The sequence below is a fragment of the Saccopteryx leptura genome, chromosome 3 (assembly GCF_036850995.1).
Source record: "Saccopteryx leptura isolate mSacLep1 chromosome 3, mSacLep1_pri_phased_curated, whole genome shotgun sequence".
Classification (NCBI taxonomy): Eukaryota; Metazoa; Chordata; class Mammalia; order Chiroptera; family Emballonuridae; genus Saccopteryx; species Saccopteryx leptura.
This window is the reverse complement of record NC_089505.1, coordinates 119,824,023-119,842,225: the sequence shown is the minus strand read 5'-3', so window position 1 is coordinate 119,842,225 and position 18,203 is coordinate 119,824,023. Positions and strand designations below refer to the sequence as shown.

Below are 18,203 nucleotides of genomic sequence, written 5' to 3'. Positions count from 1 at the left end.
TTATTGATTTTTGCCTGACCTGTGGTGGCGCAGTGGATAAAGTGTCAACCTGGAAATGCTGAGGTCGCCGGTTCAAAACTCTGGGCTTGCCTGGTCAAGGCACATATGGGAGTTGATGCTTCCGGCTCCTCCCCCTTCTCTCTCTCTCTGACTCTCCTCTCTCTCTCTCTCTCTCTCTCTCTCTCTCTCTCCTCTCTAAAAAAAAAAAAATTATTGATTTTGATGGGGGACAGGGATGGGGAGCGAGAAGTATCAACTCAGTTGCTTCACTTTTTTTGTTGCCAGCTCGTCATATGTGCCTTGACGGGCAAGCCCAGGGTTTTGAACCAGCGACCTCAGCATTCCAGGTTGACACTATCCAATGCACCGCCACAGGCCAGGCTGTCACATTTTTGTTTTTCTGCATTTTTCATTGTCATATATTCACAAACCATTGTTTTGTTTACAATTTCTCTGAAGTATAAGATTTAAGATTTCTCTTAAGTATAACAATTAAGAGTCTGATCAGTAGTCTAGAGCAGGGATCCCCAAACTTTTTACACAGGGGGCCAGTTCACTGTCCCTCAGACTGTTGGAGAGTCGGACTATAAAAAAAAACTATGAACACATCCCTATGCACACTGCACATATATCTTATTTTAAAGTAAAAAAACAAAACGGGAACAAATACAATATTTAAAATAAAGAACAAGTAAATTTAAATCAACAAACTGACCAGTATTTCAATGGGAACTATGCTCCTCTCACCATCAGTGAAAGAGGTTCCCCTTTCAGAAGTGTGGCAGGAGCCGGATAAATGGCCTCAGGGGGCAGCATGCGGCCCGCAGGCCGTAGTTTGGGGACCCCTGGTCTAGAGAGACTCAAGGGCAGATCTTTCTCCTTTTTTTTTTTTTTTTTTTTTTTTTAAGCTTAGTCCTTTTTTTTTTTTTTTTTTTTTTTACAGAGAGAGTGAGTCAGAGGGAGGGAGAGGGATAGACAGGGACAGACAGGAATGGAGAGAGATGAGAAGCATCAATCATTAGTTTTTCATTGCTTGTTGCAACACCTTAGTTGTTCATTGATTGCTTTCTCATACGTGCCTTGACCGCGGGCCTTCAGCAGACTGAGTAACCCCTTGCTGGAGCCAGCGACCTTGGGTTCAAGCTGGTGGGCTTTTGCTCAAACCAGATAAGCCCGCACTCAAGCTGGTGACCTCGGGGTCTCGAACCTGGGTCTTCTGCATCCTAGTCCGACGCTCTATCCACTGCACCACCGCCTGGTCAGGCCAGATCTTTCTCTTAAAAGGAGTTTTGTTTGTTTGTTTGTTTGTTTGTTTGGCAGAGACAGAGAGTCAGAGAGAGGGTCAGACAGACAGGAAGGGAGAGAGATGAGAAATATCAATTCTGCATTGCAGTTCCTTAGTTGTTCATTAATTGCTTTCTCATATGTGCCTTGACCAGGGGGCTATAGCTGACTGAGTGAACCCTTGCTCGAGCCAGCGACCTTGGACTCAAGCTGGTGACCTTGAGGTCTCAAACCTGGGTCCTCCGCATCCCAGTCTGATGCTGTATTTATTCACTGCACCACCGCCTGGTCTGGCTTAAAAGGAGGATCTTACATATCAAACTTCTTTATACATTTTTAGTGTCAAGATCTTACAAACAATAAATGATTTGAGTTCATTCTCATTTTCAGATCCTGGCCATGAGGTTGGATGCCTCACCTTGCTGAAAAGAGACACTGGACCTAAATGGCGCAGCATGATTTTGTTCCTGCTTGGCTAAATTTCTCAACACCACAGGCAGTTAAGGTACCGTTCCATTCCTATAGTGACTATCCAAATATGAATTCTTTTCATCTATAATTTGTCTGTGGACTCTGTTTTACAGTATAGATGTGGTTTTTTTGTATATTCAGCTTTGCCTGAGGATTTCAAATATGTTTTCATAGACTAATTTCCTTTGTTTTGTTTTTTTTTGTTTGTTTGTTTTACAGAGACAGAGAGTGAGTCAGAGAGAGGGATAGACAGGGACAGACAGACAGGAATGGAGAGAGATGAGAAGCATCAATCATTAGTTTTTCATTGCACGTTGCAACACCTTAGTTGTTCATTGATTGCTTTCTCATACGTGCCTTGACCGCGGGCCTTCAGCAGACCGAGTAACCCCTTGCTGGAGCCAGCAACCTTGGGTTCAAGCTGGTGACCTCGGGGTCTTGAACCTGGGTCTTCCGCATCCCAGTCCAATGCTCTATCCACTGCGCCACCGCCTGGTCAGGCTTTCCTTTGTTTTAATAGGATGTAAATAATTAGGCAGTCCAAGTCAGAGTGTACTTGAGCCCCCCGGTCAAGGAACATAGGAGAAGCAATCAATGAACAACTAAAGTGATGCAACTGCAAATTGATCTCATCTTTCACCCTTCCTGCTTCTGGCTGGCTGCTTTCTTGCTCGCACACACTCTCGCGTGCGCGCGCGCGCTCTCTCTCTCTCTCTCTCTAAAAAAAAAAAAAGGTATGCAGCCTGACCAGGTGGTGGCGCAGTGGATAGAGTGTTGGACTAGGATGCAGAGGACCCAGGTTCGAGACCCCGAGGTCGCCAACTTGAGCACGGGTTCATCTGGCTTGAGCAGAAAAAGAAAAAGCTCACCTGCTTGGACCCAAGGTTGCTGGCTCGAGCAAGGGATTACTCAGTCTGTTGAAGGCCTGCTGTCAAGGCACATATGAGAAACTAATCAATGAACAATTAAGGTGTCGCAATGAAAAACTGATGATTGATGCTTCTCATCTCTCTCCATTCCTGTCTGTCTGTCCCTCTCTCTGACTCTCTCTGTCCCTGTAAAAAAAAAAAAAAAAAAAGTATGCATATCTTGCCATGGCTAGTTCAGTATGGTTACAGCATTATCCTAAAGCACAGAAGTTGCCATTTTGATCCCCATTCAGGGCAGATATAGGAACAGATATTTCTATGTGTCTCTTTCCTTCGTTCTCTCTCTAAAATCAATTTTTAAAAAATTTTTTTTACATAATAAGAGTATGCAGATCTTATATCTGCAAAGACTAATTCATATAGCACATTAGGCTAAAAAAAATAGAAAATGTAATTTTTTTTTAAATTCATTTTAGGAGAGAGAAAGGGAGAGAGAGAGAGAGAGACAGAGAGGGAGAGAGAGGAGAGAGAGACAGAGAGAGAAGGTGACGAGGATCTGGAAGCATCAACTCCCATATGTGCCTTGACCAGGCAAGCCCAGGGTTTCAAACCCGTGACCTCAGCATTTCCAGGTCGATGCTTTATCCACTGCGCCACCACAGGTCAGGCTAATTTTAATATTTTCAATAAAGCTTAAATACACAAAGTTGTGTATATTGGTTTAAGAATAGGCATATAGCCTGACCAGGCAGTGGTACAGTCAATAGAGCATCGGACTGGAACGCAGAGGACTCAGGTTTGAAACCCTGAGATTGCTGGCTTGAGCGCAGGCTCGTTCTGCTTGAGTACAGGCTCACCAGCTTGTGTCATGGGATTGCTTGCTTGAGTATAAGATCATAGACATGACCCCAAGGTCACTGGCTTGAACAAGGGGTTACTTGCTCTGCTGTAGCCCCACCCACCCCTCTCCTCTGGTTAAGGAACATATGAGAAAGCAATCAATGAACAACTAAGGAGACAAAAGAGCCATAATAAAGAATTGATGCTTCTCATCTCTCTCCCTGTCTGTTTCTGTCTCTTTGTCCCTCCCTCCCTCCCTCTCTCCCTCCATATCTATCTCTCTCTCTCTCTTTCTCTCGCTGAAAAATAATAATAATAAAAGTTAAAAACTACAAAACTTTTAGAAGAATAGGAGAAAATCTTTGTAACCCACTTCAGTGGCTAACATAGAAAGGACTGGCAATACCAAGTATTGGTGAAAATATTTTAAAAACAGATGTAAAGTGTCTATGTCACCAACCTATAATTTTCTTATAAGCCCTTGTCAAATATATCTGTACTTTAAATGGCTTTTTAGACTTTGGTCTCTATCATTTGAGATTAAAGTATGTCATAAAAATTATTTGAAATAGAAGGGACATTAGAGTTCATTTATAAAATTTTTAATAAACTGCTTTCTTCTTTGTGTAGCCTCAAAGACTCTCCCTGACCTCTTTCCTAATGTGTAAATGAATAAAATGGGGATGATGCCAAATTATAGTGTTGGTATAAGTAATGTTTGAAAAAAGTGTTTTATAAAACTCTAAAACCTTTGTGTAGTTGTTAATGGCCTACGAAGGTGGTAATTAAACCATTCCTTTTTCTTTAATTCAGAAATAATAAGGTATTTAGAATTTTTTTAAGGAAACATCTTAATTTTTCTTTCCTATTGCAAGAGTGACTTGTTTCATTTTAAGTGAGAGGAGATAGTGAAACAGAATCCTGCATGTGTCCCAACTGAGATCGGCTTGGCAACCCTGTCTGAGCCTTTGCTCGAGTCAACCAAGCTATCCTCAGTGCCTGAGGCTGACACTCGGACCAACTGAGTTATCTTCAGCACCTGGGGCCGAAGCTCAGACCAGTTGAGCCATTGGCTGCAAGAAGAGAAGAAAGAAGAGGGAGAGGGAGGAGAAGAGAAGCAGATGGTTGCTTCTCATTTGGGACCTGACTGGGGATTGAACCCAAGATGTGCACACATCTAGCTGTCGTGCTATCCATTGAGCCATCTGTCCAGGGCTATAACTTGATGTTTTGAAGTGTCAAGTTTTGGAGCTTATTGATTTGGAGCAGGGTGTTTTGTAAGTAATTGAAGTAGATGCATTTTTTTTCCTTCTGGGATAATGTAAATGAGTTTGTTATTAAATATGTAACCTAGGGCTCCTCTAACTCAGAGATCTGTGGTACCCGTTATGGCCCATATGCTCATCATAGCAGTTTCTGTAAGTGTTACTACTTGTCTTCTAAAAGTCTGTGCAAAACCTAAGATACTGAAACATCTATTTACCTGTTTGCTTCTCTATACTTTTTCATCTTAGTCACCTGCAGCAACCTTCGAAAAACACGGAGAGCACCTACCCCGAGGAGATGGTAGATTTGGTGTAAGCCGTCGTCGACATAATTCCTCTGATGGCTTTTTTAACAATGGACCTCTACGAACTACAGGAGGTGAGCCATGCCCAGCTTCATGATTATATTTAAGCTACTCATTTAGAGCAAGCCCAGAATGAGGGGTACATGTCCATAATCTTGAAATAATGATGTTTTGTAAGCATAGTTCTCAGATCCTCCAGTAGTCATTATTCAACTATGTTGGCTTTCTAAGTCTAACATTGTTATGTTCTCATGGGTCATTTTTTTTAGTGGAAGAACTCATAAATTACATCAAAAGAGAAAGATATATTTTGTGATTTCTGTGAATTTAATCTTTTATTTAAAAGGTCCCTTGAGGGCTTTTATAGTACCATAAATTAGATCAGGAAGCATCTGGCCCAATTGTTTCTGAATTTCCAGGAAGCAAACAATCTAATGTGTAACTTTTCCTTACTATTCTAGATTCCTGGCACCAGCCCTCCCTGTTTCGCCATGATTCTGTGGACGCTGGTGTCTCTAAGGGAGCATATGCTGGAATCACAGGGAACCTATCTGGTTGGCATGGCTCTTCTCGAGTTCATGATGGCATGAGCCAGCGTAGTGGGGGTGGCACAGGGAACCATCGCCACTGGAATGGCAGCTTTCACTCCCGGAAAGGCTGTGCCTTTCAGGAAAAGCCACCTACAGAGATTAGGGAAGAAAAGAAAGAAGACAAGGTGGAAAAGTTGCAGTTTGAAGAGGAAGATTTTGTAAGTATGATGGCTAAGTTGTGTTAGCTAAACCCTAAGAAAAAATGTGTTACATATAAGACCCTGTTAATAATAAGAACATTTCAGAGATTGCTAAAAATGGAGCCCTTGCATTTAGAATTGTATTGTTTTTAAAGGAGTTGATTAGCAAGAGTATGGTAACAAAAATCTTGTTTTAACTTTTAGCAGATTTTTGTTTTTATCTTTATGGCTTTGGAATGTTAAAAAAAATCAGTTTCCCTTAAAATTTATAAGATTTAGTATTCAAAGCCATAATTATGTAAAAATGTATTCTTGCTTGTTTAAGTGTCTTTCTCCAACTGTCATAAGAGGATTTTCCTTCAAATATTCCCTTCCCTATATTAATTGTGTTAAATTATAAACATGTAAATAGGCCCTTGCTAGTTGGTTCAGCAGTAGAGTGTTGGCCAGGCATGTAGAAGTCCCAGGTTCGAATCCCAGTCAGGTCACACAGGAGAAGCAACCATCTGCTTCTCCACACCTCTCTCTCTCTCTTTCTCCCCTCCCCTCCTGCAGCCATGGCTCGAATGGTTCAAGTAATATGGTACCAGGTTTGAGCAGTTTGGCCCTGGGCACTGAAATAGCTCGGTTGCGAAACAGTGGAGCCGTGGCTCAAGATGGGCAGAGCATCACCCGGTAGGGGGCTTGCCAGGTAGATCCCAGTGGGGGAATTTGCGGAGTCTATGCCTCCGCCTCTCAGTTAAAAGAAGGAGAAAAGCCCACTTTATTTATTTATTTAAGTTAGAGGATGGTGGGAGATAGTGAGACAGACTCCCCACATGTGCCCTCATCGGGATCCACCTAGCAATGCCATCTGGGGCCAGTGCTTGAATGAATTGAACTATTTTTTTAACTCCTGAGGCTGACGCGCTGGGACCAAACTGGGTCATCCTCCGTGTCCGGCTGACACTCAAACCAGTCTAGTCACTGGATGCCCAGGGGGAAAAGGGAGAGAGAATAGAGAGAGGGAGGAAGAAAGAAGAAGATGGTCATTTCTGTTGAGTGCTCTGACTGGAATGAGACCCAGGACCACTGGCCAGGGCCAGTTTTGCAAATCAGCATCTTATATCTGTTTGTTAATTCTGAATAACGCATTAAGTGCTGCTAATATATATATAATTATTTGATAGGTTCCATGGAGGTTGTTACTTTGCAAAAAGTATGAAAACGAGTAGTTTTCTGTATCAACCATTAATATTCCTTTTTTTCTTAGCCTTCTTTGAATCCAGAAGCTGGCAAACAGAATCAGCCATGCAGACCTATTGGGACCCCTTCTGGAGTGTGGGGTAAGTTGATTTTGCCATTTTAAAGGCAGAACATTAAATTTTACTTGGCAAGAAAAGAGCAAAAATTCTTTATCTCTTTTTTTTTTATCTTGTTTCTCATCTCATTCATTTTCAAATGATGACTAACACCTATTAATTCTTGCTCTGTCCCCAAAAATAATTGAAGTGTAATGGTAGTAGAGACAGAATATAAACAGTTGAGAGCTTGTAGAGCACTGAACTTGGAAGCTGATTTTAAACAGAGAGAATAAAGCTCATAAGAAGTAATTTTTAATTAACATTGCTAATTTGCTTTTAACAGTTTTTTATGTGTGTGTGTGACACAGAGAGAGGGACAGATAGGAACAGACAAGAAGGAGGTGAGAAGTATCACTTCATTGCAGCTCCTTAGTCTCCTTAGTTGTTCATTGATTGCTTTCCCCTATGTGCCTTGACTGGGGGGCTACAGCAGAGTGAGTGACCTCTTGCTCAAGCCAGCGAGCTTGGGCTCAAGCCAGCTACCATGGGGTCATGTCTATGATCCCACACTCACGCCAGCCAACCTGCACTCAAGCCAGATGAGCCCATGCTCAAGGTGGCGACCTCGGGGTTTCAGACCCGGGTCTTCTGCATCCCAGTCTGACACTCTGCCCACTGATCCACCACTTGGTCAGGCTTATAACAGTTAAATTGAATTTTATGTGTTACTGTTGTCTGCTAATTTTTTTTTTTTTTTTGTATTTTTCTGAAGCTGGAAATGGGGAGAGACAGTCAGACAGACTCCCGCATGCGCCCGACCGGGATCCACCCGGCACGCCCACCAGGGGCGAAGCTCTGCCCACCAGGGTGCGATGCTCTGCCCCTCCGGGGCATCGCTCTACCGAGACCAGAGCCACTCTAGCGCCTGGGGCAGAGGCCAAGGAGCCATTCCCAGTGCCCGGGCCATCTTTGCTCCAATGGAGCCTTGGCTGCGGGAGGGGAAGAGAGAGACAGAGAGGAAGGAGGGGGGGGTGGAGAAGCAAATGGGCGCTTCTCCTATGTGCCCTGGCCGGGAATCGAACCTGGGTCCCCCGCACACCAGGCCGACGCTCTACCGCTGAGCCAACCAGCCAGAGCTGTCTGCTAAATATTTGATAGGCATGTATAACAATGTATGCTAAGCATTCTTTCATATTACAAAATAGTCTTCTAAAGTGTTATTTGAAAGGTAATATAGTATCACATCCTGTAGCCCATTATTTTCAATTCCAGTTGCCCAGTTGTGGGGGTTTGTTTTGTTTTGGCAGTTATAATTGATGCTTATTGTATAGGGCAAGGAGAAAATACAATAACACATTTTTATGTATATAAGGAATAACTAGCCTTATAAAAAATTAACAATTGGTATATTTCAAACCAAACCTTATTTGTGGTTTGGGGTCTTTGGCATTTATAACTTGGACTTTCCTAGCCCCTACATTAGACATGTTCAGTAGCCAGGCATCTATCTGATCAGGTCAGCTTTATATACATACTGGGTTTAAATCTTGAGTTTTAGGATTAAGGATGGTTGCTATACCATTTCCCTTTTTTGTGCCAGTTTGCCTCATCAGAAGGTCCCATGGCAGTTTCCCCATTTCCATTCCTATGCTGATGGGAGCTGCCACCCTCCAATATATTCTTGTTTGCTCTTTGTCTGAGTGATAGACCATATACTAGGCATGTTATACCCCTGACAGACAACACAGTTGGGGTTTTTGGTTGATTTACAAATTTAGAATAAAGTTATTAATATGCTCTTTTTTCTATGGTTTCCAAGTAGTGTCACATTTGAGAATATCTGTTGTGTACACCCAGGAAATGTTTGTCCCTTAGTCTCAATTGTGAGCTCTTTGTTGAAAGTGAGGCCTTCATGTAAACTGTGCTTCCTGTTAACCAGTAGTTTTGACATTCTTTTGTTTCTCCACTATTGTATTTTACAGAAAACCCACCTGGTGCCAAGCAGACCTCCAAAATGCTAGTCATCAAAAAAGTTTCCAAAGAAGATCCGGCTGCTGCCTTCTCTGCCGCATTCACCTCACCAGGATCTTATCATGCAAACGGGAACAAATCGTCAAACATGGTTCCAAGTGTGTATAAGAACCTGGTTCCTAAGCCTGCACCACCTCCTTCCAAGGTATGATTTGGAATGTGTAAGAATCTTATAGAGCAGAGGTCTGGGAATAAGTCAGGAAAAAATAGTGAATTTATATTTTTCTTTTGAATCATTAACCAGATACTCAGAACTTACTACAGTGGTACCTTGAGATACGGATTTAATTTGTTCTGTAACCAAGTTCGTAAGTCAGTCAACTTGTATATCAAACTGCCGATACTGGACCCCGTACGCCAATGCGGCAACTTCCTGAATCATAACTCGTATCTCAGAATTTTGCTCAGATCTGGAACAAAAAATACAGACCAAGTTGCAGCTCATATCTTAAAAAATTTGTATCTTGGTCTTTTAGTATCTCACGGTGCCACTGTATATGTATTCTGTTGTATTCTATCTCCAAACACTATTCTGTTGCCAAATGGATTTTTCCTAGCCCTCTCATTACATTCATGTCATAAAACTTCTTCTGATTTGCTGTTCCCCTTAATAGCACTAGCATCCATCTAATCATTTAGTTAAAACAATTTTCTTTTAAAGAGACAGGAAAGAGGTGGGGAAAAGAAGGATGAGAACTATAAACTCGAAGTTGCTTTACTTTAGTTGCTCATTGATTGCTTCTCACATGTGCCTTGACCTGGGGACTCCAGCCAAGCTAATGACATCTTGCTCAAGTCAACAAACCCGTCCTCCACCTGTGACCTTGAGGTTTTGAACTGGAGCCCTCAGCATCCTAGGCCAACACTCAATCCACTGCACCACTAGTCAAACTAGTATAAGGTCCCTGTTGGTTACTCCCTGTATAATGAATGTCCTGTGTTCTTGTCATCTCACCTTTACTATTGTTGTATATTTTTCTGTTTCCTTTTCTTTCTATTTACTTTCCACAGAACTGCCAGAATGATCATTTTTGAGTATGTCATGTCGTTTCCTAAATCCCTTCAGTGGTTCCACACGATCTATATAGAAAGGGTTGGTAAACTTTTCTGTAAAGGACCAGATAATAAATATTTTAGGCCTGATTAGACGGTGGTGCAGTGGATAGAGCGTTGGCCTGGAACTCTGAGGACCCATGTTTTAAACGCTGAGGTCGCTTGCTGGCTTGAGCCCAAAGGTCACTGGCTCGGCTGGAGCCCCCCGGTCAAGGCACATATGAGAGAGCAATGAATGAGCAACTAAGGTACCACAACAAAGAATTGATGTTTCTCATCTCTCTCCCTTGCTGTCTGTCACTGTCTCTGTCTGTCTCTCCCTCTATAAAAAACAAAAATTATTTTAGGCTTTGCTGGTTACATATGATATATGGTCTTTGGCCCATGGGTCATAGCTTGCCATCCCGTGATGATATAATACACTGTCCAAACTTCTTAGTGTGAGGCAAATTCTTTATATCCTAAGCCCAGTCCATCTTTTATATTTTACTGCTTCTTCTTTCCCTCACCTGGAAAATTATTCATTCTTCAAATTTATGTCACGCTGAGTGTTAACCAGGTAGTTCACTTGATTAGAGCATCATCAACTTCCCAGTATACGAAGGTTCAATCCCCAGTCAGGGCACATAGAGGAATCAACCAGTGAATACATAAATAAGTGGAACAAATGGATTTTTCTCGCTTCTCTTCTTCTCCCTCTCCCTCTCCCCGCTCCAGCCCTCTGCCCTTTCTCCATCCTCCCCCTTCATCTATAAAAAAAATTCTTTGTAGCCTGACCAGGCGGTGGCGCAGTGGATAGAGTGACGGACTGGGACGTAGAGGACCCAGGTTCGAGACCCCGAGGTCTCTAGCTTGAGTGTGAGCTCATCTGGTTTGAGCAAAAGCTCACCAACTTGGACCCAAGGTCGCTGGCTCCAGCAAGGGGTTACTCAGTCTGCTGAAGGCCCGCAGTCAAGGCACATATGAGAAAGTAATCAATGAACAACTAAGGAACTGCAATGAAGAATTGATGTTTCTCATCTCTCTCCCTTCCTGTCTGTCCCTATCTGTCCCTCTCTCTGACTCTGTCTCTCCCACAAGAAAAAATAAAATCCTTTTTAGAGATGAATCCTTTTCTATCACATATATCTAAAAATCTAATTAGACTAACCTGTGGTGGCGCAATGGATAAAGCGTCGACCTGGAACACTGAGGTTGCCAGTTCCAAACCCTGCACTTGTCTGGTCAAGGCACATGGAGTTGATGCTTCCTGCTCCTCCTCCCTTTCTCTCTCTCTCTCTCTCACTCTGTCTGCTCTCTAAAAAATGAATAAATAAAAAAATTAATCTATGTTTCTGTGGTTGATTACCACTAGATCTCTTATCTCAGTTTATAACACTTTATTGCTTTTTTTAATTTCTTCATTTGGTTATAATCTCCTTAAAGGCAGCTTTCAGATCCTTTTCATATTTCTATCTCTATAACTCTCACAAAAGCAAGTAATGCTCAAATAAATTTCAGCCTCTGTAAAAGAACCAATAATTAGAATTTACTGTGAACAAGGACCGTGTTTTGTGCTAATGAGAAATACAAAGAAGTATAACATTGGACATGACCCTCCATGAGCTGGAAGCTTAATTGTAATAAGATATAACTATATAAGTGGTCATGTGACTATGTATGAAATAAAATAAAGACAAATCCTAAGATTTGGATTAACTAAATAAAACACTTGACATAATTCAGAGGAACAAGATCGGTTCAGCCTATGACCATCAAGAAAATTTTTACCGGCCCTGGCCGGTTGGCTCAGTGGTAGAGTGTCGGCCTGGCGTGCGGGGGACCCGGGTTCGATTCCTGGCCAGGGCACATAAGAGAAGCGCCCATTTGCTTCTCCACCCCCCCCCTCCTTCCTCTCTGTCTCTCTCTTCCCCTCCCGCAGCGAGGCTCCACTGGAGCAAAGATGGCCCGGGCGCTGGGGATGGCTCCTTGGCCTCTGCCCCAGGCGCTAGAGTGGCTCTGGTCTCGGCAGAGCGACGCCCTGGAGGGGCAGAGCATCGCCCCCTGGTGGGCAGAGCTTCGCCCCTGGTGGGCGTGCCGGGTGGATCCCGGTCGGGCGCATGCGGGAGTCTGTCTGACTGTCTCTCCCCATTTCCAGCTTCAGAAAAATACAAAAAAAAAAGAAAGAAAGAAAAAATTTTTACCAAAAAAACTAATATAACTAATCTTTGAAGGATGGTTCAGATTTGGATAGGTGTAAGAATCTGTAGAGAATGCAAATTGTGAGAGGAGAAGTTTTCAAATAATAGTTCTGAAACCAAAAAACACTAGGCATATTAGAGGGGTAATAAATGAACTTACTATGATGATGATGATGAGGGGTAATAAATGAACTTACTATGATGATGATGATGATGGTAAATGAACTTACTATGATGATGATGATGATAATAACTTACTATGATGATGATGATGATGATGCTAATGCTAATGCTGGAGACTGCGATGCAGACAGAATCCCGCATATGCCCCAACCAGGATCCACCTAGCAAGCCCACTAGGGGGCAATGCTCTGCCCATCTAGGGCCATTGCTTCATTGTTCAGGAGCAGAGCCATTTTATTGCCTGAGGCAGAAGCCATGATGCCATCCTTAGCACCAGGGGCCAACTCGCTCAAACAGCTTGAGCCATGGCTGCAGGAGGTGGAGGCAGAGAAGGAGGGCTAGAGAAGGAGATGATCCCTTTTCCTGTGTGCCCTGACTGGGAATCAAACCCAGATTTCCACAGGCCAGGCCAATGCTCTACTGCTGGACCATTTTAATTATTCCTGATAGCGCTGGAGAGATATCAGGACTGAAAGTCATTGTCCTAATGATAATGCTTTCACATACATAAGACTTTAAAGTAGTAAAGAATGGGAAAAATAAGACTTGGGGGAAATAGTTACTGTTTTGCAAATATTAGGAAAATTAACAGCCTTGTCAATAGATCTGAGAATGTGTAATTCTCTATGCCTTTAGAGAAAATGCTATAATATCAGAGAAATCTGGTGGGTATAGTAGCCAGGGCTGTCAGTACTTGTCAATTGCTGATGACAGGTTGAGAAAAATAAGTGGGGGGGGGATATATATATTTTGTATTTTTCCAAAGTTAGAAGCGTGGAGGCAGTCAGACAGACTCTGGCAAGCGCCTGACCAGGATCCACCGGGCATGCCCACCAGGGGGCGATTCTCTGCCCAACTGCGGTGTTGCTCCGTTTCTGTCAGAGCCATTCTAGTGCCTGAGGTGGAGACCATGGAGCCTTGGCTGCGGGAGGAAAAGAGAGACAGAGGAAGGAGAGGGGGAAGGGTGGAGGAGCAGATGGGCGCTTCTCCTGTGTGCCCTGGCTGGGAATCAAACCTGGGACTTCCACACACCTGGCTGACACTCTACCACTGAGCCAACCGGCCAGGCCTGGAAAAAATTTGTTTTGTTTTGTTTTTTTACAGGGACAGCGTGAGAGTCAGAGAGAGGGATAGATAGTGACAGACAAGCAGGAACGGCGGAGAGATATGAGAAGCATCAATCACCAGTTTTTCGTGGCGACACCTTAGTTCATTGATTGTTTTCTCATATGTGCCTTGACCTTTGGCCTTCAGGAGACCGAGTAACTCCTTGCTCAAGCCAGTGACCTTGGTCCAAGCTGGTGAGCTTTTGCTCAAACCAGATTAGCCCGCACTCAAGCTGGCAACCTCAGGATCTCGAACCTGGGTCCTCTGCATCCCAGTCCAACGTTGTATTTACTGTGCCACCGCCTAAGGTTTTTGTTAATCTTTGAGTTGAGGTTTTAGGGAAGTAGTATAGGGCTGAAAGAAGATTTCAGGATATCTCGAATTATGTGAGTTGTAGTGGGTATAGTGGCCCCTTTGAGGCCTGACAGTAAAAGGAAATAGAATATTGGTGGTGGTGAGGTTAAGTGAAAGGATGAAGAAAATCTTTAGAAAGAAACGCCTGGGGACAGCTGAAAGACACTTGAAAGAGGTTATTAAAGGATTATGTCCCAAGAAGAAAGAGTGGGAATAAAACTGTCAAGTGGAATTATTTTTAAAAAAGAGTTTTAGGATACTTGTTCCTTTGATATAGAGGGGAAAGAATGTGAATTCAAGTCAAGAGAGCAGCTACTACAGAGAGACAGTGTAACACAGAAATTAATAGCAGGGTTTTGGAATAGATAGATTCTACATTGCACCTTTGTGATATGACCATGGGCAAGTTTCTTAAGTTCTGTTTCCATTTCATCATCTATAAAGTAGACTACTTCTGCTTTTTTTTTCTACTTTTTAAGGGTTTTTTGAGGAATAATAAAATTTTATGAAGAACTTGAAATTAACATGTATTAAATGCTAATATGTTTTATCAGTATTCAGCACTTTATGTTTGTTTCATTCCTTAAGATTTTTTTTTAAGATTTTATTTCTTGATTTCATAGAGAGAGCAGTGAGGGGGAGCAAGAAGTAGCAACTCATAGTGCTTCACTTTAGTTGTTCATTGACTGCTTGTTATATGTGCCTTGACCTGGAAAGCCCAGGGTTTTAAACTGGCTTTGTCAGCGTTCCAGATTGATGCTTTAAGATCCAGTGCACCACCACAGGGTCAGGCAACAATTTATAGTTTTCTTAAGTGTTACTTATTAGAAATGTCTGCAAGAATTCTATTGAAAATAGAAGAATATAAAAATGAGTAAGACAATTTCATGTCCTCAAGGATCTCAGAAATCTTTAGTGGGTAAAGAACTGGCAAGGATAAAAGTCATGACACAGCTTAAGATCAGTTTGCCCTGCTGTATAGGACTAAGTTGAGGTAGATGGAAAATAAGAGAACTATTGTAAAGGCTGTTGTTGTCTTTGTAAATTAATGCTTGTATAAGGATGACAAAACCAGGCAAAGAAGGGAGGTGGTGATGGTGCATAATGGGAAGCAGATTAGACAGAGGAAGGAAACAGGAGACTGAGTATTCTTTCTTGGGAAATAGAAATAACTGTGGAACCATTTCACTGGAGTTAGAAAAGTGAGAAAGATCAGTTTCAGGAAAAGATGAGTGATTCTGGGTACCTTGAATGTGAGATGTTAGAGCAGGGGTCCCCAAACTTTTTACACAGGGGGCCAGTTCACTGTCCCTCAGACCGTTGGAGGGCCGCCACATACAGTGCTTCTCTCACTGACCACCAATGAAAGAGGTGCCCCTTCCAGAAGTGTGGTGGGGGGCCGGATAAATGGCCTCAAGGGGCCGCATGTGGCCCGCGGGCCATAGTTTGGGGATGCCTGTGAAGGTAGAGGTGAGATGACTAGTAGGTAGTTGTGGATTTATCCATTCATTTACTCATAAGTGTTCAACAAACAGTTGTTAAACATCAAATATTTACCATACTGCTCACAAAAATTAGGGGATATTTTATAGCTTCATATTCATTTTTAAATATCCCCTAATTTTTTTAAGCAGTATAAAATCTGTGGGTTATTAGAGGCACAAAATAATCTCAAAGAGTTTACTGTCTAGTACAGAGACAGATAAACAATACTGTGCTCCTCTGCCTGGAGAGGGTCCTCAAGAGTCTACAGATAAGGTTATATTTGAACTCGGAGTTGAAGTGGCAAAGGAAACAACTGCCACTCGGCTGACATCTTACTACTCTCTAAGACATTCACTAGGCCTTTTACATATATTACTATAATCCTATTATGTAGGAAATTATGTGATGAGGTTATGTAGCTAATTAAGGCTGGACACTTAAATTAGGTTTGTCTCACTTCACATCTGGGATCTTTCCATTGTCCCAGAATGCCTCCCATCTTGAAGGATAAAAAGGAGAGGGTAAGTTAAGAATTCAGGGTTTATTTGTTTTTAAAGCAGGGGTCGGGCCTGACCGGGTGGTAGTGCAGTGGATAGAGCGTCGGACTACGATGCCAAGGCCCCAGGTTCGAGACCCCGAGGTCCCCGGCTTGAGCAAAAAGCTCACCAGCTTGGACCCAAGGTCCCTGGCTCAAGCAAGGGGTTACTCAGTCTGCTGAAGGCCCGCAGTCAAGGCACGTGTGAGAAAGCAATTAGTGAACAACTAAGGTGTCGCAATGCGCAACGAAAAACTAATGATTGATGCTTTTCATCTCTCTTCGTTTCTGTCTGTCTGTCCTTGTCTATTCCTCTCTCTGACTCTCTCTCTGTCTCTGTAATAAAAAATAAATTTAAGCCTGACCTGTGGTGGCGCAGTGGGTAAAAGCGTTGACCTGAAATGCTGAGGTCGCCAGTTCGAAACCCCAGGCTTGCCTGGTCAAGGCACATATGGGAGTTGATGCTTCCTGCTTCTCCCTCTGTTCTTTCTATCTCTTTCCTCTCTCTGTCTTTTTCTCTCTCTGTGTCTCCTCTCTTTAAAAAAATGAATAAATAAAAATGTAAAATTTTAAAAAATTATAAATAAATAAATAAAACCTTAAAGCAGGGGTCGGGAACCTTTTTGGCTGAGACAGCCATGAACGCCACATATTTTAAAAATGTAATTCTGTGAGAGCCATACAACGACTCATGTACATTACGCATTATCCAATAAAAATTTGGTGTTGTCCCAGAGGACAGCTGTGATTGGCTCCAGCTACCCGCAACCAGGAACATGAGCGGTAGGAAATGGATTGTAATACATGAAAATGTTTTATATTTTTAACGTTATTTTTTATTATTATTAAAGATTTGTCTGCGAGCCAGATGCAGCCATCAAAAGAGCCACATCTGGCTCGCGAGCCATAGGTTCCCGACCCGTTTTAAAGACTTCATTCATTTTTAGAGAGGGGAGAGGAGAAAGGGGGAGGAGCAGCAGGAAGCATCAACTCCCATATGTGACTTGACCAGCAAGCCCAGGGTCTTGAACTGGCAACCTCAGCATTTCAGGTCAATGTTTTATCCACTGCACCACCACAGGTTAGGAAAGAACTGGCCTTTGGATAGAATATATAGAACAGGACTTATGGAAAGAGCTATTTAATTAAAACGGGGCTAGAGATGAGTATTGCAGGGAATTAAATAGTGACCAATAATGAAGAAGTGAAAGACAGCAGATACTGTCTTACGCTGAAAAGTTAGGCAATGAAAGGATAATAATAGTGCAAGGGAAAATATATGTTTGGTTCCAAAACTTCTATCCCCAGCTCCAGTTAGGTGACTTGCATAGTGTTTTCCACTGCGGTTCACCAGAAATTTTGTGCCAGTCTGTGAAAGAGGTAACCACCCTGATCTTATATGAAGATTATAGAATGTGGCTCAGTGGATTAAAGCATCAACCTGGAACGCTGAGTTTGCTGGTTCAAATTCCTTGGTTTGCCCAGTCAAGGCACATACAGGAAGCAACTACTATAAGTTGATGCTTCCCACTTCTCTACCCTGTTTCTCTCTCTCTCTCTCTCTCTCTCTCTCTCACTCTCACTCTCTCTCTCACGCTCACACTCTCACTCTCCCCCTCTTCTAAAAATCAATAAATAAAATCTAAAAAATAGGATTATAGAGGGTGATTAACTCTTTTGCACACCAGCATGAAATTTCTGGCGAACTGGCACTGGCCCACAGACCAGGGGTTGAAAAACACTGGCTTAGCCTGACCAGGCAGTGGCACAGTGCATAGAGCGTTGTACTGGGATGCAGAAGGACCCAGGTTCAAGACCCCGAAGAAGTTGCCAGCTTGAGCGTGGGCGTCGCTGGCTTGAGCAAGGGTTTTCTCAGTGTGCTGAAGGTCCGCAGTCAAGGCACATATGAGGAAGCAATTAGTGAACAACCTAAGGTGTCGCAACGAAAAACTGATGATTGATGCTTCTCATCTCTCTTTGTTCCTGTCTGTCTGTCCCTAGCTGTCCCTCTCTCTGACTCTCTCTGTCCCTGTAAAAAAAAAGAAAAAAGAATTTATTAGAGAGAGGGAGAGTAAAAAGACAAGGGAGAAATAATTGATAAATTCTCAAAGAGAACATATAGATGATGAATGGTAGAGAAGAAGAAGGTATGAAGGGAAGTTGAGGTGCAGAGGAGGAAATTTGGGAAAGTTTGGATTCAGTGATTTCTGTTTTTCATTCTAGTAAGG

General features: G+C 42.6%; 1 protein-coding gene across 3 annotated transcripts in view; it reads left to right on the top strand.

Moving 5' to 3' along the window:
- The window catches only part of GPBP1L1 (GC-rich promoter binding protein 1 like 1), a 49,881-nt gene that overhangs the window by 18,872 nt on the left and 12,806 nt on the right, over positions 1–18,203 (top strand). For all 3 annotated transcript variants that reach the window (XM_066376155.1, XM_066376157.1, XM_066376156.1), the window contains 5 exons: positions 1,675–1,789; positions 4,979–5,108; positions 5,496–5,782; positions 7,017–7,089; positions 9,030–9,223. In XM_066376155.1, the coding sequence (XP_066232252.1) occupies positions 1,730–1,789; positions 4,979–5,108; positions 5,496–5,782; positions 7,017–7,089; positions 9,030–9,223 (744 nt within the window). In that variant the 5' untranslated portion in view covers positions 1,675–1,729. The remainder of the gene's footprint in view (positions 1–1,674; positions 1,790–4,978; positions 5,109–5,495; positions 5,783–7,016; positions 7,090–9,029; positions 9,224–18,203) is intronic.